The sequence below is a fragment of the Crinia signifera genome, chromosome 7 (genome assembly GCF_055691185.1).
Source record: "Crinia signifera chromosome 7, ASM5569118v1, whole genome shotgun sequence".
Taxonomy (NCBI): Eukaryota; Metazoa; Chordata; class Amphibia; order Anura; family Myobatrachidae; genus Crinia; species Crinia signifera.
In genome coordinates, this window is record NC_139223.1 from 61,783,761 (window position 1) to 61,809,534 (window position 25,774).

General features: G+C 42.6%; 1 protein-coding gene across 1 annotated transcript in view; it reads right to left on the minus strand.

Moving 5' to 3' along the window:
• Window positions 1-406: 406 nt before the first annotated feature.
• The window catches only part of DAGLB (diacylglycerol lipase beta), a 36,707-nt gene continuing 11,339 nt past the window's right edge, over window positions 407-25,774 (minus strand). Inside the window, exons 10-15 of the mRNA XM_083153214.1 lie at window positions 11,076-11,156; window positions 8,341-8,468; window positions 5,336-5,404; window positions 5,172-5,244; window positions 3,740-3,990; window positions 407-3,074 (exon numbers count right to left, since the gene is read on the minus strand). Coding sequence (XP_083009340.1) covers window positions 2,876-3,074; window positions 3,740-3,990; window positions 5,172-5,244; window positions 5,336-5,404; window positions 8,341-8,468; window positions 11,076-11,156 — 801 coding nt within the window. The 3' untranslated portion in view covers window positions 407-2,875. The remainder of the gene's footprint in view (window positions 3,075-3,739; window positions 3,991-5,171; window positions 5,245-5,335; window positions 5,405-8,340; window positions 8,469-11,075; window positions 11,157-25,774) is intronic.

The following is a 25,774-nucleotide window of genomic DNA, read 5'->3' on the forward strand; positions in this document are numbered from 1 at the left end:
GATATTTTGGTATTTTTCACAAAAAAACACAGACTGTATCGACCCAAATTTACCACTAATTTGAAGTACAATGTGTCACGAAAAAACAATCTCAAAACCACTGGGATAAGTAAAAGCAAAAAAAAGTTATCCCCACTTAAGTGAGACATGTCAGATTTGAAAAAAAGGGCTCTGTCAGGAACGCAAAAACTGGCTCTGTCAGGAAGGGGTTAAGGCATTTCACCTTCTAATTAAATGCCCCACTAGGGCCACACTGTATAGAGAAGCGATGCTGTACCACTGTCCTACTCTCCAACTACCCATACACAGAATGGTGCATATACTGTAGAGGTGACGCTTCCAGAGGCCTAAATCATCTGTCCCCACAAAGCACACACCAGCAGTAACGGGGCATCCAACACGAGGAGAGACTTGCAAAAACCACTTTATTTATGGTTCTTAGCAATGTATAAAAGGTTTACACAGTAAAAGCAGAACATTCACAATGTATATACTGTACATGTGCATTCAGGCTCTTGTGCCAAAGAAACGCCAATATTTTACATTCACAAATAAGCGGTTTGTGAAATGTGGACAAAACACATCCCAAAATATAAAAACACAGAAAAACATTCCGAGATCAAGGTTAAAAAACGTGTAGTATAACTCTATTTTATATATAAATGTGTATAATCTCACACATTAGGGGGTATTTTTACTTAAGGTTGATTTTGATAAATTTCAGATCTATGTTAATCAATGCCAGGCCTCCATTTATTAACCTTTCAAAATAAGTATTAAAAAAAAAATTGGTTAGGAAAATGTGATTCTTAGACCAGGAAGACCAGTATCAAAAATATTGTAATTAAGATTTTCATTGACGTGAAATCGTACGTTCGTTGTACGTTATATTCCATGGAAAAAGTCAGACGTCATCATAGTACAAGATTTAAAACAAAAATGAAATGTTAAGTTTAGGACATATCTATGTTTGGTGCCAGTAATGTGATTCCACATTGATGCCTGAAGAAGCCGGTCTGTGCAGAATAACAGCTCATGCTATTGTGATGCTAGTCCCAGAACCTCAATGCATCTCTGGTAACTGGCTCAGCGGCCTAGCCACTTGTCACCATCATACATATTGTGCCGCCCATCCTTCGGGAAATGTTTTCCCATGACACCATTTCCTTCTCTGATCATGTGGCTGTATGAGACTGTGTCCCCCAACATCCCTTGGGCCTCTTAAAATGAAAATAAATAATATAGCGTTGTTTAGTGTTTTGGTATAATTTTTAATAGTGCAAAAACTGATATTGTGAATTACCAATCATCGAATACTTCCCCCCCAAAAATAAACACTGTTCAGCCTGTACACAAAAAAAAAGTTGAACATGAGTTTGTCTCTCTCTCTTCTTGGCCAGATGTATCAAGATTCAAAAAGTAATAACGTGGAGAGTGAAAAAAAACCATCCAATCAGTTCCTACCTTTCATTTTTCAAACCCAGCCTGTAGCATCGCAGGCAGGAGATGATTGATTGGCTGGCTGGCTGGCTGTTATCACTTTTTTTAAGCCTGATACATCTGGGTGGGGTGTGTGTGTGTGTGTGTGGGTGTAGGTGATCTACGTCGTTTAGGGCCTGAAGTTGGGCAGCAGACCCGAATTGATGTAGATCACCTATATTACCTGCTTTACCAGTGTATGTATGTTATATTATAATTAATATATATATTTATGTTCGGACAATCCTATGTCATGGTAAGTGAGGGAGCACAGTATGCATGGTCAGATAAATAGTCATAATTTGTAATGGACAATAAGTGCTACTGGACATTTAATAGGTTATTATTTATAGCAGAATACACACAGACACTCCCTACTTCCATACATGGGGTATAATGGTTACTGTACACTTGGAGGTACAGGCAGCCTTATTACTGATGTCTATGGTTTGGAGATAACTTATTGCAGGAAACACGTATGACTGAGACCTATTAGATGGGGATTCCATTAATTGTGATGCTGCAATGTGCTGCAGTACTGCTTCCTTTTCCTGGTACCCCGGATCAGTGCGTAGGAGAGGCAGCGATGCTGAGCCTAATATATATGGGGGATTGTGCGCGTCCCACAGAAGTGAATTGCCTCTTAGTGACGGGTGTGTGTTACCCCCAAAGCAGCAGCAGCAGGTGAGTGGTGCAGGCACTGAGAGCTCATATTATAGAGACTTACATAGAACTGCGGAGTATTGGGTGACCCAAGCTTACGCTTAGAACTATAATCTCTGCGTCCCGTTATTTACAAACAATATTCAGAAACAAAGAACCAAACACAAACCGATCCGTAATATAAAGGTGACAACCATCTGGTCTCTTTCATCTAAGTACTAATAGAAACTATAACCAGAGACAGATGGGTTACTGTGATTCCGGAACCTTTTACACCTGCACCAGTATAATAAATGCCCCAGACTAAACACAGTGACAAGACGCCATCATACTTCTTATTCATGACCACTGTACATCCGCACACACAGAGATAGATCACCAAGACACACAATAACCTGCATCACACACATGTATAGCCCCCATATGGTTTCCTTACATAAGGACATTATTTAATGAATTGTAATAGTTAAATTTTGTTGCTTTTTCTTCAATTCTTCCATTAAACAAAAAGGAGAGAGAAATATTGGCTTATATCTCACACAGGAAGGACAGCGTAAGAGATATTAAATGTCAGCACTTTCCTCTCCGCCCAGATCGCTTCACATCTGCTCCAGCCTCACGTTGGGAAAGGAAGGTTTTCATTTTTCTCTCTTTGCCAATGTAAAAATACTTTTAAAGTCTTCTGCAGATCCACAAATGTCGAAAGGTGCGTAGCGTGCCCGAGCAGCCTGGGCTAGATCCGATTGGTGCGTGTAATGCCTTGCGGAGTCTGACAGGGGACACAAGTGGCCCTCTCCTGACACAGGCTCTGTAGAGCGTTCAGTACAATGTCCGGCATGTGGTCTGTGATCATTCTGGGACTGATGTAAATGCTGCTGAATGAAGTCTCCTTTGACCACGCTGCATTGTATTTCACATTAGAAAAACACAGCCTGCAAGAGAAGCATAGCCATAGCAATCAGGGGAGAAGCTGCATATAAGAAGCTGCTGCCTGCCCTTGTACATTTACAACGTTTATAAGCAATAAATGAGCTGTTAGCGGAAGGAAGGGAAGTTGGCAGTGAGCTAAGAGGTTAAGTAAGCTGTGAGGGTTAATGTGTACTATGAGGCTGGTTGTAAGCTTGGGAATGGGAACATTGTGCTATTAGGGGTGAACAGTGTGTGCTATGAGGGGGCAATGGTCTATAAGGGGGGGTGAGTGAGCTATGAGGGGGTCATTAGCATTGAGGGGAGAGAGTGAACTATACATGACAAGTCAGCTGTAAGGGGGTGTGTGCACTATGAGGTGGCTAGTAACTTGTGAGTTTGTCCTCATCTCAGAAGATTATAATACTGTGCTGCATTTATTACATTATTGGTGTCACATGTGGTGTAATAAATGTAAGTGATATGAGATATGTAATCTCCAGTGTCCACAGCGTTTATTTTGCATAGTGATGGTGGGGCACCGTCTTATGTTTTGCACGTGGGCACACCAACCCTAGTTCTGCTGCTGCAAACAATACAAAGTGTGTGATGAATGGGATATGCTCACTAGGAAAACACAAAGGGAAGAGTCCTTATTAACGCTCTATATACAAATGACGAAGATGCTTACCAGCCCGATCTGCTGTCTTCTGTAATGTGGATGATCTTCCCAGGCAGATACAGATGGGGGTGTCGAGGAGAATCGGTAGGGGACCCATCGGTCAGAGTATTGTACGAGGAGGACTTCTGAACCAGTAGGCTCTGTTCCGCCAGCAAAGGCTGGGACAAAGAGGCCATATTTCGTCCATCCAGCTCCGTAGGGAAGTCATCAGGACTGCCACCGAATATTTCATACCAACAGCCCCGCAGCAGGATCTGGTACTGTGTATGCAACAGGAAAAGTGTTAAGTACATGCTGGAAGTTTCCGGACTCACATGGATTAATGTGCAGCCACCATTGGGGTGACATAAAAAAATATTTACAAAATGTTTTAATTCTATACCTAGATCTAGAGCAGGCATGCCCAAACTATGGCCAGTCAGCTGTTGTGAAACTACAAGTCCCATCATGCCTTGCCACAGTTTTACTATTAGGGAAGGCTAAGTTTCACAACAGCTGGAGGGCCGCAGTTTGGACATGCCTGATCTAAAGCCTTTAATGAGAATAATTCCATCTATTAGAAAGGACACCGATTTGTAACCAGTACTCTGACATACCTCCCAACTGTCCCGCTTATCGCGGGAACGTCCCTTTTTTTGGGTCGTTCCCGCATCCCACCTAAGGCCAGCAGTGTCCCTCGGTGGTGGCGGTGGGGGGGCAGTTGGTAGTTCCCCCCCCCCCCCCCCTGTGAATAGACGCTGTGCGCATGCGTCTATTCATGCAGCCCCATGGTCTGGGGACATAGCCAGCAGGTCCCAGAGCCAATAGCCATGCCCCCACAGCAACAAAAATGGGGGCGTAGCCTCACAGCAATAGGCCACGCCCCCTTGCCGTGAGCCCACACCACCAAAATTTGGGGTGCGCACCTCCCTGTCCGGCAATGTTGGGAGTTATGCACTGAGAACAGATGTGTGGTCATGGATTAATGATGTTATGTTCCTGGTCTAGAAAGTAAGCTTTAATAATTACAAATCTACTTGGACTCTGTGTGGTTTTGTATGCTGGACCCTGCTGGCTTCCTTTTTGAACGGCTAGCCTATGACCTACACTCTGCAGACCTGACTCGTCATCTAGGATGTACAGGGATAGCCTGGCCAGAACAGAGGACATTACATAGGAAGGAACCTGCATCAAATAACTTTCTGGAGCAAAGGGGTCAACAAACAACACACTCTACAATAAACTAATAATAATAATAAAAGGTGAAACCTGGTTACAAAAACTTTTTCCATTCATACAAATGGCACAGCATAGGGTCAGAGTGAAGCCATGGAAGGGGTGCAGGTTACAATTGGGGCCATTTTGCAATAATCTAATCTACTGTACCAAGGCTCCTGCTGACACAATCATAACACACATGTCATCAGTTTCAGCTGCTCTTAGCCGACAGTCACACACACACCTTGGGCCGGTTACAGTTGACCACCATTCTTAATATTCGGCTTTTCAGGTCTTCCATGTTGGGCAAGCTCAACCTGTGCAGGACAAGACATTCATCAGTAGCGTAGGACTGAGGCTGTGGGCAGGCAGTGTGGCAGGATACACGTTACAATCATGGGCTCTTACCTTGGCACGAGATCCTTCCCCACTATTATGGAGATGATGAAACTTTTTGAATAATCAGCGAGGGCTTTGCTGAAAGAGGAAATACAAGATGAAAACACCGGTTCTCGCATCACTAACATAACTAGACCGATACAATAGCACTGCGAGATAGAACAATGCTGAAACCACCCGTATAGTAATATACTCATATACAGTACATAGCAGATCATTTGTAAAATGGTATATTTAATCCCTTCAATCTCCGCACTAAATAATGATGTCTGGTTTATTGCAGACATGGAGAGAATCACTTATTACCTACATGACTACCCCCTCAAATTTGAATTGGTATGGGTCAATATTTCTAAGAAGAAGAGAAAAGGGCTGTTGGTGGGGAACGCACTAATAATTAATAGTATAATAAAATAGAACCTTTATTGTTTTATCATTAATATTTCCTGTATTACTGTATGGAAATCAAAGTCACAGTGAAAAATAGAAGTAAAATCACAAACGTACAGACATATATACACAGTGTGTTCAAAGAAAAAGCATGAGGCAAAATAACTGTGCCCTAAAGGAAATATAGGAACAGATATATAGCTTAGTTGAAATATATGTGATACTCTATTAGACATACAATATATAAAATAAAAGTGCTATATAGAAATCCTCTTGACTGCTGCGTAAGTCACAAAAATTGAACGCAATATATTTAGCGACCAGCAGATGGTACTAAAGGTCCATTACATATGTTAATGACTAATAAAATATAGGGATACATTTCTGAAACCCTATAATAAACAAGTCCATTGTACCACGTTATAATCAGTGTACATTGTACCCTATTATAAGTACTTTGTACCTCATAATAGGCATATAATTTACCCGCAAGGGGATCATTTTACCATTTTGATCTGCTGAGATCACGGTAAAAAATCAATATCACTGGCTATAATTCAACAAGCATTTTCAGATGGATCTCTGTGTAATTTTAAAACACTAATTTCTTTTCTTTAAGCACACGGTGGGCAGTATTCAATGAGAATTTTGACGATGTGCAGTGAATCCTGTTTAGGATTCGCTGCACATTCGCCACTGCCCACCGCGTTCTGGAGCCTCGCCGGCTCCAGTATTCAACGAGTCAGGGGCTCACTGCCCCTGATCAGCAAATTTTAACTCCTGCGGCGGTGCCTCAGGGAGCCTGAGGACGGCGGCAGGCAGGGAGATGGTAGTCTCCCTGCCTGCCCCAGAACGTTTGTGGGGGGGAGGTGGGCTCCTTGGGATAGCCAACAAGGGACCGGGTATTCACTACACCGGATCGTGCATATGTAATGATCGGGTGCAGTGAATATATGAATATCTAATGAGCGGCTCGGCTCCCGGCCCCCTGCTGGCTGCTCTGTGTAAAAAAAAAAAAAAAATTATATATATATTTTTTTTTTTTTTTTTTTTTTATTAAATATATATTTATGTGCTTACAGCACATGAATAAAAATAGCATGCCCCTCTCCTCAGAATAAAATTCCTGATTTTTTTACACCAAATGTAAAAAACAAAACACTTTATTTTAAAAGTTCACATTCCACCACCATAAAAAGATAGCAATTGCTACTCTGTGAATCATGGCGATAAAAACCTTGAAATGTAGTCGCCATCTGGTCGTTGAATAGGGTGATTCACCGTTTTATTAAAAAAAAAATCGCCTTACAGCACAAAATCGCCATAAAACATGGCGAATCAGCCTCATTGAATACTGCCCTATGTGTATACATGTCTGTACGTTTGTGATTTTTACCTCTATTTTTCACTGTGACTTTGATTTCCATACAGTAATACAGGAAATATTAATGATAAAACAATAAAGGTTATATTTTATTATACTATTAATTATTAGTGCGTTCCCCACCAAACAGCCCTTTTCTCTTCTTCTTAGAAATATTGTACATTTGACTGAGAGGAACAGCACCCCCACCATCGATCTATGTAATTGGGGTTCTTCTAAACTATCCCAAAAAATATTTGGTGTGCAGATATGCAATAGACTCCCTAGCGGAGCAAATGGTACATTACTACAGAGTTCTCCTACTTCCAACATCGGGTAGTAGGACATTATTGGTACCATCGGTCTCGTTTTGGAGAGCTGGATCTGGGTCCTCCCACCAGATGCCTTAAACTTCTGTCCAGTAAGTTTATGATCTTCACTATCATGACCGATTTATTCAGATTTACACCACATTGAATTAGCTACTTATCTGAACCACTTTCTTATTTTATGCAAGATGACCGTTCTTCTCTTCTTTTTATCCAAGTTTCCTTCTTTCTATCGTTTCTGGGGGTTTTTGTTTGTTTTTACCTCTCTTTTTCCCTCCCAATTGTTATTCTAATGTTGGTTTATCTATTTACATCTTACTATGCGTTTAGAAGTTAAAATGGAGGTATTGTTAACATTCCTGCCTATGAATCCAATATCATGTTTACTTGCTGTATGTTGACTTTTCTTCTTCGTACAAATAAAAAGTAAAATAATAAATGGTATATTTAGGGGTCAAGGGCCCTCTTTTTGTTAGTAACCTTCAACTGCTCCTTGGTATCAAACAGACATTGCAGTGGATGAGAGAGCGGGTAATAGTTACCTGGGATTCTTGAATGAATCTGAGCAACAGCCCCACCCTTATTCCCACCTCACCAATTAACAGCAGCAGGCTTTTTTTATGCTAATATGTGCTATGCTACAGTAGGTCCATTGAGGCTCCTCTACATGTATCAGGAGCACAACCATACTAATAACATTTCCAGCACGTGCTAGAGTATCATCAATGGCAATGGTTTGGTGTACGAGCCACACTGCTTTATCTACTAAAAACAAAAATTGTCAAAATGACCAAACCATATTTGTTGGGAGTGACTTAGGGTCTCGTTCTTCAACTGCACCGACATCATCAGTGAAACATGCAAAGGGTAAAGGGAAGAGGTGCGCTTCCTCATTTGTCCCAACCACAGCATCGCAGCAGAAGACCACTTACCTGAGAAGGCCACCTGGTGGAGAAAATGCATAGCATTTGAGTGTAGGGAATGAGTTCCGAAGCTGGATAGCTAATATAGATGCCGCACCGGCACCCAAACTGTGCCCTACTATGACAAGCTTGTACTCCTGCAAAACAGAGAAGGGAATGCTCATGGGGAATAGAAGACCAGCAGCAGGAAGAGACTCCAGAAAGCACTGCAGAAAACATGGCATGAAAGGTGCAACACAACTATGATAGAATATTCCACTTACATGACTGGTTCAGCTTACGGATAAATATACATAACTTCTGCTTCAAAATATGTTCCAATGCACTGCCTACTGTACATTATCTGTATAAATCTGTATATTAGAAGCCACCAAGGCATGATTTCATATGGTCTTGTCTCATTACCACAATTAGGTTGTTCCTAGTGGGCGTGGTGGAAAAGCTCTGCTGTCTGTCCTTCTATTATGTGACAGGAGGAGGAGTCAGGAACAGATCAGGGTACTTGTGTATTATAGCGGCGCCCCCGATGTACATCGCGCAATGTTTTTATCGCATGCCATGCACCCGATGGCATGCGATGCAACGCGATTTTTGCCCCCTATGCGATGAAACATTGTATAAGCACCCTAAAGGGTGCTTTTAAGCACCCAAATGGGTGCTTACAATGTTAAATGCACCCCCACGCCACCCCACTATAAACGTGAACCCAAATCGCGGCGAGCGCAGCGAGCCCGCGAGGGGCGGCTGTACGCATCCTCCAACCTTTTCATACCCCCACTATCCACGTCGGCGAGGGGTTGAGAATAGAAAGTCTGGCGAGGGGACGCGGATACCTGTGAAGGTATCGGCGTCCGCTCGCCACGCTTCGGGCAAAGTGGCTCACTGCGCTCGCCACACTTTCTATTCTCAACTCCACGCCGACATGGATAATAGGGGTATGAAAAGGTCGGAGGACGCGTACCGCCGCCCCTCGCTGCGCTCGCCACGCTTCGGGGTTCACATTTATAGTGGGGGGGGGGGTGGCGCGGGGGTGCATTTCACATGGTAAGCACCCATTAGGGTGCTTATACAATTTTATAATCGCATCGCATTGTATGGCATTGTATGCCATACACAATGTCAAACAATTTTAAAATTGTATGACATTGTACAATATTGCGCGATATCGCGTCGCATCGCATGCCTTATGGTATATATGGTTATAATACACAAGTACCCAGATCAGTGCCCAGTGACAGGAGAGGACATACAGTATATGACACCTTCCTAGAGGACAAGTAGGGACATCGCTCATAGCAACCACTCAGCTTCTACTTATTTTATAAGCTGGACTAGATAACTGGAAGCTGATTATATGCTCTGGACAACTTCGACTTTTTCCCATTGATACATCCCCCCCAAAAATGTTATATAACATTTGTTAGAACATTTCTGAAGCAGTAAAGTATCTATGTGCTCAGATTATAACAGAATGGCATGATCAGTCTCTGGGGCACATGGTACTAACGGTCATTAAGGTATCATTTTTGCAATGCGATCTTCCGACACCTAGCGCTATCGATTCCGATACACCAGGAATATTCATTCAGCTGAGGACATTTACATTTTGCCAGATCAGCCGTTTCAGGTGAATTAATCCTAATCTACAGTGTCTGTATTATGGGCTGAATCATACAAGCAGCTGCCTGATTCCTGGAGACCAAAGTGCAGCAAGTAAGTAACTTATCTACTGCGGCATTGGAGACCAGTCTGATTGGTAAGAGCGAAGGTGAAGTGAGCCGGTATTATACCGATGTATTACTGGCTCACTAATATGTATGTGCATACAAGCATTCATATGTATATACATAAATATGCACAATACATACACGTACACAGTATATGCATGCCTGCACATACACAACTTGTGTGTTATAAGCTGATAATCAAGAGCATCACAACATATGTGCAAACATGTATAGATGCAGATCCTTAAGGTGACTATGCCTAGCGTGTATGGACAGCGATGGGGGAAAGCCACTCAGTGCATACACACTGAGCAGCTTTCCCCCTGCCCAACGTTGACAGTGGACGGAATACCAGCAGATGAGCGGCTTTCCCGGTGATGATGCGGAAGAGCACAGCAGTGCTCATTGCCGGGCCATAGACACTGGGCGGTTTTGAGCTGAAAGCTGATCAAACTTGAAGTTTTGAGCGACTTTCAGCTCAAAGTCGCCCAGTGTGTATGGGCCTTTAATCAAACCTCCCAACACTTTGGATTGCAGTAGCGGTGGTGCCGCACATGTTCTCGGGAAGGGTGGCAGGGCCTAGATGAAAAGGGGGCGTGGTTTCGCATAAATGTTTGTGATCGTGAGGCCACACCCCTATTTAGCCGCTGCCCATGCACCCAGCCCCTCTCTGACAGTGAATAGACCGAGTATCTATCCTATGCTTTGCATGGGGGACGCCCAACTGCCTTCCCCGCCCAGTAAAAGAAACCTTTGGAACACTGTCGGCCCTGGGTAGGATGCGGGATCGTCCCAAAAATAGGACTGTCCCCAGGAAATCGGGACAGTTGGGAGGAACAATATAAGTTACATAGGACCATAGGTTAATTTATTCATGCTTATTGTAAGAACCTACATGCAGTCCCTCACAGATGAACCCAAACACTGATGGGGCCTTTGCTGGCAGAGTAGGTTGCCTAGTGACCCACTAGAGACACGCACAGCCATCTGTACACAGCGCTTGGGGAAAACACTTACGGGTGCTACAGTGAAGGCCTGATTCAGTATCCCATCATTTATAAGTCTTCTGTAAATGTAGTTTGCAGTTTGAGTTATTCCCTAATAAAGAAACAAAACAAAAGTAGAGAACATCAGATCATTTACCACAGTTCCCAATGAGTCGTGTGATATAAGCAGGAATCCATTCTACATCATATATAAGGACATGTAGAGGACTCAGGAAAGGGACTTTAGGAGAAAGAACTTGATAAATGAATGAGTTCCCAGCAAATAGAACTGTGGACCCCAGACCTGCATACACAACACAATATAACCGAGGCAGTCTCTCAGTCAGTTATAATGCTGCATCACATTACTGAACACGGGAGAGGTCTAAGCTCTGATCTGTGTGTAAGAACCCATAAGAAGGTAGACATTGGTCTGTCATCAGGAGCAGCTGGAACAGTGCTCAGAAAGCGAGTAGTACCTGCATGACAAGATACAGGTAATGGTATACATTTTGGTTTACTTGATACCTGTGTTGCCATATTAATCGGCTTGCGGAGAAATTAAATGTCATCTTAATACTATCATGTAATGTAGTTATAAATCGAATGGGTATATAAGTTAAATGTATTTGTATTTATGTAGTTTGTGCTGGAAGGCAAAATTGTGGGCCAATGTATATTAGACAGGCTGTATTGTAGACAGGAGACACTTGCAAGTAATCAGAATAATCCCCATGTAACAATTCAATCTGATTGATCTCTCTTTCAACACAATCTAGGCTTCCTGTAGCCCCAAGGGAAACAAATGGTCAAGGACACGCTCGTTAGTAGATAGAGGTGTTGCTTCCCCAGTTATACACACCATTGTTAACTAAGTTAAGCATAAACCAGTTGATGTATGCCACTTCCCAGGATATAAATTGAATAGAAACAAAACCCAGCTGATATGCGAACAGATATGTAGGCATGAGAGTCAATTAACCCCAGTCGAACCTGTAGTATACATCTAACAAATGCAAGCAAACTATTGTCTAGTTATATTACAGGACAAGATACAACTGTTCATAGTCACACCCTAGAGGTGGAATAAACCAGGCGCACTTCAAAGAGAACAAACAATGTCAAATGCCATCAAACACAAGGTCCCACCATGCCCACATCCTAGAACATCTGAACAAACAGGAAAACCATAAAACTTGATATCTGGGAATATCAATAATGCCCTGAGAACAGGCAAACTCAATGGGGGAGGTTTGTAATATAAGGGAGGTACGGATAGTTAGTAGTCAGTTCAGACCAGAGGGACGGCTGAGAAGGAAGATTCCTGAGACGTCAGGTAGTTATTCACATTTACCCTCAAAATATTCTTGCAAGTGTATAGTATGTGTATTGTGTAGGTTAGTATAAGTGTTTTGTTTGTTATGTAGGTACCATGAATAAGGAAGCGTATAGTATTATAGGACTTATTATCATTGTGTTTCTTATCTTGTATTATTTGTGTATCTAGAATAAAGTATCATTTTAATAGAGCTGACATTCCGTGTCTCGAACTCTCTTGTTGGGATCTCTAAATATCTCATAAGAGATCAGTATATGTATATCTTGCACTATATTGTATAGGGACTGCAAGGTTGGTTGACAATTGTATTCTGTAACATAATTTTCACATAGTCAATGAGCTGGGATAAAATATATGTGTAAAGTATATTTTAATGGTTTAGCTCCCAGACAGTAGATATAGCAGTATTTACCCTGTGGGTCAATCACACTTATATGTATCCAAACGTTTATGTGAAGTACATCTCTGTGTGATTGACTAGTGATTATATTACCCCTCTAGTTACAAGTCAACCTATCTTGTAGGCCTATTATAGTATAAAGGCAGATATTAAATACATAAAGTGTTGTATCAATATATAATATAATCTATATCATATGATATGATATAATATATATTTATACACACACATCAGAGAGACCCCAAACTCTACAATTGGCGACCACGAAGGGACAATTGGAATGATCGGTATCTATTTTAACTGATACAATATTTTTAGAAGCAACACAAAAGGCTAGACGCCTGTTGCCAAATGTACAAGATCACAGTGGAATAGGTTGTAAATGAGACAGATCTAAAAAGGCCTAAAATATAGAAATCAAAACACTGGCGTTAGAGTAACTTATCAGGCTAGCGAACAGATAAGGGAGGACACCACGTGTAAAATTGTAGAAAATATTATTCCCAAATAAACTTAATTTGTGATTCTTAGCGATAGAATACATTTAAAAGAAAGGGAATAAAACTGTAAAATGGCTACAATGTCAAATATTGACAGTTTTGTAGTGAAATACATCACAAAGCAAAAGTGTACAGACTTTGCTTGTGATGCAAAATTGAATGAAAACCCCTGGAGCTATGTCCAGGGATTATTTGATGATGAAATCAAATCATCAAAGAAAAATAAACAGAAAGGCATGGCCATTGCAGGCTTGTATGCAGCATGTATGGCTATGAATACCAAGCTAATCAGTTTAGCTGAAACCCTCCAAAAGTGTAGGGAAGAATCTAATTCAAAAGAAACAGAAAACAAGGAAAAAATAGAGCAGTTAAATGTTCAACTTAAAACATTAACAACACTTAATGACATGGGTAAAATCTCCCAGAATGAAGTCATTCAAAAGCATAAAATTGCTCAAAGAGAAGCAACAGAGTGTAGGAAAGCACTAACAGAGGTTACAACAGAAAGAGATGAAATAGTAAGTGCTTATAAAGTTATGCAGAATCATCTTACAGAGTGTATGAAAGGAAAGGTAGTTGACCATGCCCCTTGTATGGACAGGGAGCGGCAACTTATGCAAGAAGTCTCTGTTTTAAAGGGACACATTGCTGCAAACACTAAAATAGGAGCTGCAGCTACAGGCCCATGTCCTGTATATGCATATGAAAGGGAACAATGGGACCCAAATCATGAGGAGAGAGAGAACTGCTGGGGAGAGGGGAATTCTAATGAATATACCCCTAGGTTGCCCATAGCAATGGGAGAGTTTGCAGAGTCAGCAGGGAACAGGGAGTGCTCTATATTAATAGGTGAAGGGAGTAGTGATGAAGAGCAGACGGAAATAGAGACTCACAGGCCCTATAGACAACCAGCACTCCACACTGAGAGTAGGGACACCCTACTGGGGTTCAATAGCGAGGGGGAGGCCATTCACTCCAGGGCCCCTAGCGACAACCACCCCCCACAACCCATAAAAACACTTATGGGAGTGGCAGATATGATTGGGAAAATGAGTTCAGGAGAACACATCACCTCCCATGCAGCTAATGTCCAGCAGAGATGTGAACTGCTAGGAATCAGAAACATCACTGACCAGGTTAAGGTATTGCAATTAACAATCCCCTTAACAGCCTGGAGTGCTCTGCCAGATTTAATTAAAGAAGGAAAGGGTACATATAAGGAAACAATAGAGGAGCTTCAAAAGATATTAAACCCTTCAGTGTCAGGCTCAATGGTAGCATATGAAATAAAACAGCAAATTGAAGAGAACCCATTAATATATGCAAATAGGTTATGGGCAGCATATAGTGCTGGAAACAGCAACAACAACAACAAGAACAGCAAAGATTTTAAAAATTTGTTAGTGCATAACTCACATCCAACAATTAAATCTAAGTGTGAGCACTTGATAGACACCACAAAGCATAGCTATGATAAAATAATGGGGTTAATGCAGCGGTCCTTTCAAGCAGTTCAGGCCAGTAAACAACGCAAAATGGCAGAGAAAAATGAAAAAGGTTTTGTAAAAAGGGTTGCAGCATTACAGCCAGAGAACAGACATGTGGTAGTTGAAGGGCCCCAAATTCCAGGAGAAGTAAATACTCCCTTTAATCCACAATGGAACGCAGGGTCTCAAAGGAGAGGGGGAATGTTTAAAAGCAGACCCATGTTTAGGGGAGGAGGAAGAGGTTACCAAGGCCACTCAAATGATGGTGCTTGGAACCGACACATGGCTTACCCACAACACTTTGGGGACAGAGCTAAGGACTCAGAGTTTAAATACCAGGGCCCCACTTACACTGAGCTAAGACACCAGCTACAGGCCATAAAGGAGAAATATGACCATTTAGAAAAGGCAAACAAAATGCAGCAAGCCGACCCACAAAAAGATAAAAATTGACTATCAGTGGCCCCAAGGATAGTTGCACCAATCACTTTAGATAGGTGCGGGCGCCCACAAGTCTCAGTTATGGTCAGGGGCCACCAACATACAATGTTACTAGACACAGGTGCCGCAATATCTATCCTACATGATGACCAACCACAACGTTCAACTCTGTCAGCAGGCAAAACAATTCACCTTCAAAGCTTTGCTGGGAATAAGGTAGACACAGTATTGTCAAAACCTCTCCCAATACAAATAGGAGATGTATCTGCTATACACACGTTTGCATTAGCTTCACTGCCTAATGAGACTAATTTGTTAGGGTCTGATTTTATGATCCCTAATGGATGTGTATTGGATCTGACTAATCTTTTACTCCTGCAAAGTCCTCCTAACACAATGCCTGAGATTGTGATAATACCAGATTCCCATGTTATTGCAGAGGTAAAACCCAACAATGCTAAATACAATGTACTTGAGGCTAATGCTAATCACCCTGACAAAGACTTAATTCTGCCATTGCTTGAAGAATTTCAGGATGCCTTTGCTAAACATAAACATGACTGTGGAAAGGTAAACAGATTGATTGATGTCAGTGGTCCTGACCCTCCCCCACAAAAGCAGTACAATTTCCCACAAGAGGCTATATGCTTCATTCAGGAGACAATTGACTCTCTGTTAGAGCAGCATGTAATTAGGCCATGTGTATCCACAAACAATGCCCCAATATGGCCAGTAAGGAAACCGGACGGTTCCTGGCGTCTTACAATTGACTACCGCAAGCTCAATGGCCTCACTCATAGCTGCGCACCTACAGTGGCATCAATGCCAGACGTCCTGAAAATGCTAAGCCCAGAACATAAATGGTTCACAGTCTTAGACATTTCAAATGGTTATTGGTCACTGCCTCTATCTGAGAAGTGTCAGTACAAATTTGCATTTACATTTCTGGGAAAACAATATACCTTTACGTGTCTTCCCCAAGGGTACCATAATAGTGCCAGTTTCTTTCACACTGCCATGAGAGATGTTTTAACTGACTTTTCTTCCCATAAGAATTTGTTACAGTATGTAGATGACCTCTTGCTAGTGACAGAGACAAAGGAAGAGCATCTCCGGTTACTGAGAGAACTCCTCGGCATCCTCAAAGACGCAGGTTTGAAGTGTAACCCGTCTAAAGCGCAACTCTTGTGCGACTCTGTTTCCTTTCTGGGGATCAATGTCACATCTGATGGGAGAGCAATATCGGCAGATAAGGTAAAAACCATCCTTCGTCTCCCTCTTCCGGTCAGCATCCCAACACTGAGATCCTTCCTGGGGTTGGTAAATTACTCTAGGACTTTTATTCCAAACTTTGCGCAAGCATCTGCACCTCTCTACACGCTCCTTAAAAAGGATGTAAAATGGGAATGGACCCCTAGTCACACAAAGGCAGTGGAAACCTTAAAGGAAGCACTAGCTAGTGCACCTGCCCTTGCAAATCCAAACCCTCAGTTACCTTTTCACATAGAGACAGCAGCAACAGAGACAGCCATGTCAGCAGTCTTGTCACAGGACATACATGCACAACAGAGGCCCATAGCCTATGCATCAAAGTTGCTAACACCTGTGGAATTGAAATACTCTGCATGTGAAAAACACCTTCTGGCCACATTTTGGGCAGTGAAATTGTTCACATACATGATTGGCCTGAACCCAATCATCTTACATTCCACTCACACACCAACAAGGTTCCTCCTCACAGACCGGATCAAAGATGGAAATGTTTCTAATGCCAGATTAGCTCACTGGGCTCTTTTGTTGCAGGATAGGGACATTACAGTGAAAGCTACTGCCAGCCCATCTGCTTGTGCATATGGACTCATTTACCAGGGAGTACCACATACATGTGAATTACCCCCAGCTGACCATTCAAAACATTTCTTTAGAGCAATGTCACAGGAGGCTACAGCCCCTGAACACACCACTCAGATATTTACGGATGGCTCATGTTTTTACATAGAAGGGTCACCCCATGCAGGTTTTGGTCTGTACATACTGCAGCCTCAAACCACACCACAGTCTGTGTCTCGCTCTTGCGATGTAAAGTCTGCACAGTATGCTGAGCTGGCAGCAATAGCACATGCCCTTGAATTGTTTAAAGACCACAAAAATGAGATTGCATTGTACTCTGACTCAGCATGGGTATGTAATGCCCTTACAGAATTTTTGCCCTTTTGGCACACGCATCAGTATACCTCATCTGATGGAAGCCCTCTGAAATATACAGACCTCCTTAGGTACATAGTGTCCTTGGCACAGAACCTAGCACATGTCCCCTGGGTTTGTAAAGTCAAAGGACATTCCCTAACATCACCACACCATGAGAACAATGAAATGTCTGACCTTAACAGGGGCACAAGAGGGGGAGCCATGGCAGATACCAAAAGCAAGCACAGAATCAACTGTGTGCCCTCTTGTATGTGCAGTAACAAAAAGGCCAGAAATGATAAATGCACCAGACATTGCAGAGATTCAAAGGCAGGACCCTGAAATTAAGGAAATCATTCAAAAATTTAGAAATGAGGAATTAAATTTAACAGAGGGAAACACATTGGCAAAATACATGCACAACCTTACATTAACCAAGGACAAGGAGCTCCTTATCCACAACGGGGAAGATGTAACATGGGTGGTCCCAAAAGAGTACAGACATGAAATGATTTATCTTGTACATGACCTCCCTACAGGTGGACACCAGGGTGTAGAAAAAACACACCAGAGACTAAAAACAGTAGGTTGGTGGCCAGACATGGGGAAAGATGTACAGCAATACTGCGACAACTGTGTGGTATGTGCCCAAGTTAACCCAGCGCCTAGAAAGATAAATGCTCCCTTGAGAATACAGAGGAGGGAAGGTCCCTGGAACGCATTGCAAATTGATTACATGGGCCCTCTGCCGGTCACAACTAAAAGTAACAAATATGTGTTGGTTGTGACTGACTTATTTTCAAAATGGGTAGAAATTTTTCCTACTAAAAATAACACTGCTTTAAGCACAGCTAAAATCCTGGTTGAGCAGATTTTCACACGGTGGGGTCTCCCAGCATCAGTTGAATCAGACCAGGGCTCACATTTCACAGGTAATGTGATGCAAAGTTGCCTAAAGATGCTGGGAATAAAACAAAGCTTCCACATTCCATATCACCCAGAATCTTCAGGACAGGTAGAACGAGCTAATAGACATATCAAAACAATGTTAAGAAAGCTTGTGGACATAAATGGCAAGAATTGGGATAATTTGTCACCCCTAGTGGCAATGGCGATAAGGGCCACACCATCATCAGCCACTAGATTAACACCCTTTGAGTTAATGACAGGCAGACAAATGAGGCTGCCCGAGCATCTCTGGATAGACATGCACACCCCCTCTATTGATAGGCTGTCCATGGACCAGTACCTTACAAAACTGGAAAAAGCACTCACAGAGGTTCATCTGTTTGCAGCACAACACCTAGGGAAAGCGCAGAGAAAAGCTAAGGCCTGTTTTGACAAAGGGGTAAAGGAGAATTGTTGGGAAGTGGGAGAAAAAGTTATGCTTTTAGAACTCCGCCCCACAGAACATTGTCTGGGCAAGAAGTGGAGAGGACCATTTGTAATAATGGATAGACTGAGTCCCTCAGTGTATAAAATCAGAATCAAAGACACAAAGAAAGTGCAGGACAAATGGGTACATGCCAACCAAATGAAACTGTACAAAGGAGATGGATCAACTGAATAATTCACATTTTCTCTCCTCATGAAATTTCATCTTTCCCCCCCTCATAATTGTTTTTTTATTATTTTACAGGAAAATGAGAATCCCAAGTTTGATCCTGTCGTTACTGTTGAGCCTCCAACTCCAGGATACCAGTGAAATTAATATTTCTATCAGAGTGGAAGCCAATCCGATCCATTGCGGAGAGGGAGAATCCATCCTCCTTCCAGTGTCCGTACACGGCACAACGGGAGAACAAGTATCCTGGTGGGGCCCAGAGCATAAAGGATACAAAGCCTGGGATAATGGTAGCGCAGGAAACTCGCCACAGTATCGCGGTAGAGTACACGTTTTCCCAAATGGATCCTTATTGCTTAGCCACGCAAAGCTCACAGACACAGGAACCTGGACCTATGGTTTCATCATTCCCATTACTACATATGGAAATCCACCCACTGCGCAAAGAACTTATGTCCCGGGAAGCATCATGCTTAATGTCTCCCGAAAGGTAGCCCCTAACCCAACAATTGCCACAACCAAGGGAACAATATTTCCATCTCCTACGCCAATTGCATGCCCACAAACCAGTGAAGGGCCCATGAGTGGACTTACGGCTACTTCCATTCCTGGTTCCCTCATAAACAATGTAAAATATATACATGTGCCAGTAGTCCTCAACTTGTCTAAATGGAACATGGCAGAATTCGGTCATTGTGTAAATAGTAGTGTTTCTTTGTTTTACGCTTCCTTATTAGTAGATATTGTTACTTCTCACCAGAGCAGAACTCAAGACCCGTACACAGGACAGGCTAACCCTCACCAAAAAGGTATTTTTAGATCTAGAAAATTACAAAGCCTAGATGGCATCATTGGATCCATCCCTGGACTGTTTGGTTCCGGGATGTCAATTTGGAATAGGGCGGATTTGGAGGTAATCCGCAGACATGTGGGAAATTTTGAGCAGAAAGAGGGGCAATATGTTCTGAAGCCTGTCCTGCAGGGTATTGAGGGTCTGGCCAGTGAAGAAAAATTTACTGTTTATAACATGCATGATATAGCAAGATTGTTATCAGAGACCCAAGCCAAGATCAATGAAATCATTGAGCTCAACAATAGAGAAGCCACACAAAATCATATAGGTAAAGAGATCATATGCACTGCATATGGTACTTATGTCCTCAATACAATCACACATGTAATTAGAGACATACAATCTGGTAGAATACCTGATATTTTTAGAGGTAATGATCTGACCAAGTGGTATTGCTCACAATCTAACACTGGACATGGGAAAAATACCCCGAACGACGGCTGCAGACCCCTGCCTATCTCTACGATCCGGAACTTAGGTGCTGTGACCCCACACCCAAACAGAGGTTCACCTCATTGCCACAACAAGCAACATCCTTGTGCAGTGAATGATATACTGTATGTTTCCTTTACAATCTCTCTCCCAGTGTTCGAGCCAGACAAAGCTGTCTTTGATAAACTGTGTACCGTCCACTCTATTGGATATTTGGAAAAGGACATTTACAAAGAGCGGCTGGACCTTCCAGAACTGCTGGTCCAAGTCAACGACACATGGAAAGTACCGCATACTGCTTGCTGTGCAGTCAAGGACAATCGATATTTGTGCCGCTGCAATGTTTTTGAAATTGAGACACCAATCTGCGGTCTGGAACCAAGTACGCCAAGCACCTTGCTTACGGATATAAATGGACTAAACTTCACTCACAGCAAAGCTTTGAGAGATACCAGACACAGTGCAAACACATCGGCCAGCTACACGACCAGGGACGTTGCATGTCCAGTACAGCTAACGAAGTGGAGAACTCCAACAACTAAGGTTACATACAACATGAATGGACAGTATTGCGTGGTCACAAACCACAAGAAGTTCTGGTATGGAGGAAAGTCGTGTCCAGTGCCAAACCCAAATTTCTGTTTCAGTCCACATGAGTATACCTCTATTGGTCAGACTGTGATCACCCCAATTCCTGTTTATGAAGAGGACATAAATATTGATAGTGAACCAGAAATCTCCAATCTTGGAGAATATACACCTGCGTTCAACATACACATAGACTCATTAACCCTAAATTTAGAGAAACTCCTGGATAGGAAAGACACACACATAGTCCAAATTAATAACATGGTCAAGAAGGCAGATACCACCCTGAATGAATTACTTCATGATGGAGATTTTGAAATCGCCATGACCAACACCTGGCTTGAGTTGAGTTTAAAGGGCTTGTTAATCGGACAAACAATCTTGCTAATCACTCTAATTTTACTGATATTATGGCTTAAACGTCTTATGAGACATGAACGTAGGAAACTTGAAAACCTGATAGACGCTAGATATGTGCAATCATTATCTTAAATATATGTGTGGCCATCAGCATCAATTCTCCTGGCCACAAGCGGGGTACTGTTGCCATATTAATCGGCTTGCGGAGAAATTAAATGTCATCTTAATACTATCATGTAATGTAGTTATAAATCGAATGGGTATATAAGTTAAATGTATTTGTATTTATGTAGTTTGTGCTGGAAGGCAAAATTGTGGGCCAATGTATATTAGACAGGCTGTATTGTAGACAGGAGACACTTGCAAGTAATCAGAATAATCCCCATGTAACAATTCAATCTGATTGATCTCTCTTTCAACACAATCTAGGCTTCCTGTAGCCCCAAGGGAAACAAATGGTCAAGGACACGCTCGTTAGTAGATAGAGGTGTTGCTTCCCCAGTTATACACACCATTGTTAACTAAGTTAAGCATAAACCAGTTGATGTATGCCACTTCCCAGGATATAAATTGAATAGAAACAAAACCCAGCTGATATGCGAACAGATATGTAGGCATGAGAGTCAATTAACCCCAGTCGAACCTGTAGTATACATCTAACAAATGCAAGCAAACTATTGTCTAGTTATATTACAGGACAAGATACAACTGTTCATAGTCACACCCTAGAGGTGGAATAAACCAGGCGCACTTCAAAGAGAACAAACAATGTCAAATGCCATCAAACACAAGGTCCCACCATGCCCACATCCTAGAACATCTGAACAAACAGGAAAACCATAAAACTTGATATCTGGGAATATCAATAATGCCCTGAGAACAGGCAAACTCAATGGGGGAGGTTTGTAATATAAGGGAGGTACGGATAGTTAGTAGTCAGTTCAGACCAGAGGGACGGCTGAGAAGGAAGATTCCTGAGACGTCAGGTAGTTATTCACATTTACCCTCAAAATATTCTTGCAAGTGTATAGTATGTGTATTGTGTAGGTTAGTATAAGTGTTTTGTTTGTTATGTAGGTACCATAAATAAGGAAGCGTATAGTATTATAGGACTTATTATCATTGTGTTTCTTATCTTGTATTATTTGTGTATCTAGAATAAAGTATCATTTTAATAGAGCTGACATTCCGTGTCTCGAACTCTCTTGTTGGGATCTCTAAATATCTCATAAGAGATCAGTATATGTATATCTTGCACTATATTGTATAGGGACTGCAAGGTTGGTTGACAATTGTATTCTGTAACATAATTTTCACATAGTCAATGAGCTGGGATAAAATATATGTGTAAAGTATATTTTAATGGTTTAGCTCCCAGACAGTAGATATAGCAGTATTTACCCTGTGGGTCAATCACACTTATATGTATCCAAACGTTTATGTGAAGTACATCTCTGTGTGATTGACTAGTGATTATATTACCCCTCTAGTTACAAGTCAACCTATCTTGTAGGCCTATTATAGTATAAAGGCAGATATTAAATACATAAAGTGTTGTATCAATATATAATATAATCTATATCATATGATATGATATAATATATATTTATACACACACATCAGAGAGACCCCAAACTCTACACCTGAGACATAGCAAACTGTAGCCAGGCCTTTCCTGAGCATGCCCGGACATGAAGATGGAATCCTATACAGTCATTACACCAACAGGAATACAGTCACAGGAGAGTAGATGCTTCCAGGATTATCCCATTACTGGCCAGAAGAACCCAAATATGTCTACTAGCTCTTTATTCCAACATATCTGCTTTTATGGCCTGATTCAGTGTTCTCTGGTAATACACTCGCGGCTGCAATGCTGTGTACCGCAGATCCATGAAAATATGCAGCTGACAGGTACCCGGATTTCTTTAAACTCCCACCAGCAGCTTCACAGATAAACGCAACTACATACAGGTATGCTGCAGCAGTCACAGACCCTACGATCATCGAGCATTGAGATGATCCAGATTATCTCCCCCAAGCAGTCCCTTAATTTCAATAACTTCGCAAATAAATCTTCACTGCGACACCGTTAAGGTTCCTTGGTGGGTATGCAGTGTGACCGTGACACACGTACAGTCAACCCATAATCACCATTGTCTACAGCTCTGAATCAGGCCCTTAAACACAATTACCAATAACAGGCTATACCAGTGGTGTCAAACTCATGGTCCTACATCTGTTGTGGAACTACACATCCCAACAGTTTTATCAATCAATTATATAAAATATGTGGCAGGGCATGCTGGGATGTGTAGTTCCACAACAGATGGAGGGCCATGAGTTTGATACCACTGGGCTATACATATGAGTAGGAGTCACAGTGGCTCAGGAACAAACATGGAACGATACATCTGCATGAATCTCTAAGTCACTGACATGACACTTGTGCTGGTCACCTTGCTCTGGTTTATATATTAGGAAAAGAAAACCAGACAGCTTGGGGTTAAACCATTGAAATCATTACTGAACTTGATCTCGAAGTAGAAAGACTGAAGGTCGCCGTCAGATGCCATAAATGACATGAGCTCAGAGGCGTAACTAGAACTTTGTGGGCCCCATAGCAAAATTTCTAATGGGGCCCCCCCGGCAATGCCCATTACGCATTATGCGACACACTGTTATGCCCCTTACAGAATATGCTACACACCACAATACCCTTACACATTATGCAACACACTGTAATACCCTTACACCATCTGTGACACCCTGCAAGGCCCTATACACAAAATGCGACACACTGCAATACCCTTACACCATATGCGACACACCCTAACACATTATGCAACACACCGCAAGGGCCATTACACAATATACAACACACCGCAATGCCCCTTAGACAATATGCGACACACTGTAATACCCTTACACATTATGTGACACTGCAAGGCCCATTACAAGCGATGCCAATAGTCACAGCCTGATATGATAAACACATTAAGAAAAAAAACACAGAAACTCAGATCAACATACAAAAAAAAAAAGTAGATAAATCATTTTAAAACGGTGCTGCTGCAACAGGTTTATCTCACCACCAACAGCAGCAGCAGCAGCCAGCCAGACTTCACCCATACTTTCTGTCGAGGCCACACAGTGAGCTGTCAGCGTGGGCCAGTCTGCCATGCAGGAAGAGGGGCGGGCATCCTGCGCATCACTCCTCTCCATGTTCGGGCTTCACATGGCGACAGGACCCATGCCCCCTTGCGGCTCCTTCTGCGGTCACTCAGTGGCGCACAGCGCCAACCTCACCAACCCCCTTTCTTATGCTGCTGCCTCTTTCCTGACTATTATTGCCGGCGCTGCACGGCGCTACCCCCCGCCCGTCTCCTTCCTAATTGTACAACCCCCAACTGGCTTCTTACTTGCCGTAGAGGAGGCGCGCTGAAGCAGGCGGCCGCGGCAGCTTTATAATTAAATTATTTAATTATAACGCTGCCGCGGCCGCCTGCTTCAGCGCGCCTCCTCTACGGCAAGTAAGAAGCCAGTTGGGGGTTGTACAATTAGGAAGGAGACGGGCGGGGGGTAGCGCCGTACAATTATAAAGCTGCCGCGGCCGCCTGCTTCAGCGCGCCTCCACTACGGCAAGTAAGAAGCCAGTTGGGGGTTGTACAATAAGGAAGGAGACGGGCGGGGGGTAGCGCCGTGCAGAGCCGGCAGTAGTAGTTTAACTACTGAGGGTGCAGGGGACTGCTTGCTGTCCACGGGCCCCCCCCGCCGCCGGGCCCCATAGCAGCTGCACCCCCTGCACCCACGGTAGTTCCGCCACTGCATGAGCTACTGATTACACAACCAATGTTCCCTCTAATTTTACGAAGGCTGTGTGCGGCAAAAGATTTTGGCTGTGCAACTTTGGAAGGAAATTAAAAATTTTGTGTGTCACTTATATATAACTGGAAAATGACGTTTAGCATTTGTGTTAACTTTACTTCAAAATGATATTAAACATTTAAACATTCAAAACACAGCACACAATGTAGTTAATGGGTGAAACACACATTAATTGAGTCCAGAACTGCAAAAAGGGACCACTGCTGCTTTGTGCGCTCTGTTGTAATGTCTGTGCGCACGCTCGTCGAGTTGTGTGCGCGCGCACGTGCGCACAGCTTAGAGGGAACACTGTACACAACCATTTTCAGTAACACAAGTGTTGGTGTATACACACTGTGTGATTTTGGCTATCGATTTGGACTATATACTCATAATCAATACCATGCTGCACAATACACCATGGCCCCCGCTCCTCCCCCCTCCACCACCATTTGTTGCACAACAGCCGATGCCGACACAATGCCGGGTCCCTGCGTTCACCATTATCGTATCGATATCCGCGGATGCAGAATCGCACCGTGTTTACACACTCTAAGGTTTTAACAAAAACTACACAGACAAAATGGGGAAAAAAAAAGTCATCCCAGAGTCTACAAGAATCAAAGTGATAAAGCTGTAGACACAGGGGCCAATTTAGGAAGGGCCCATTAATACCCTGACAGTGGCTCCAATAAGAGCCCAACCCCAGCAA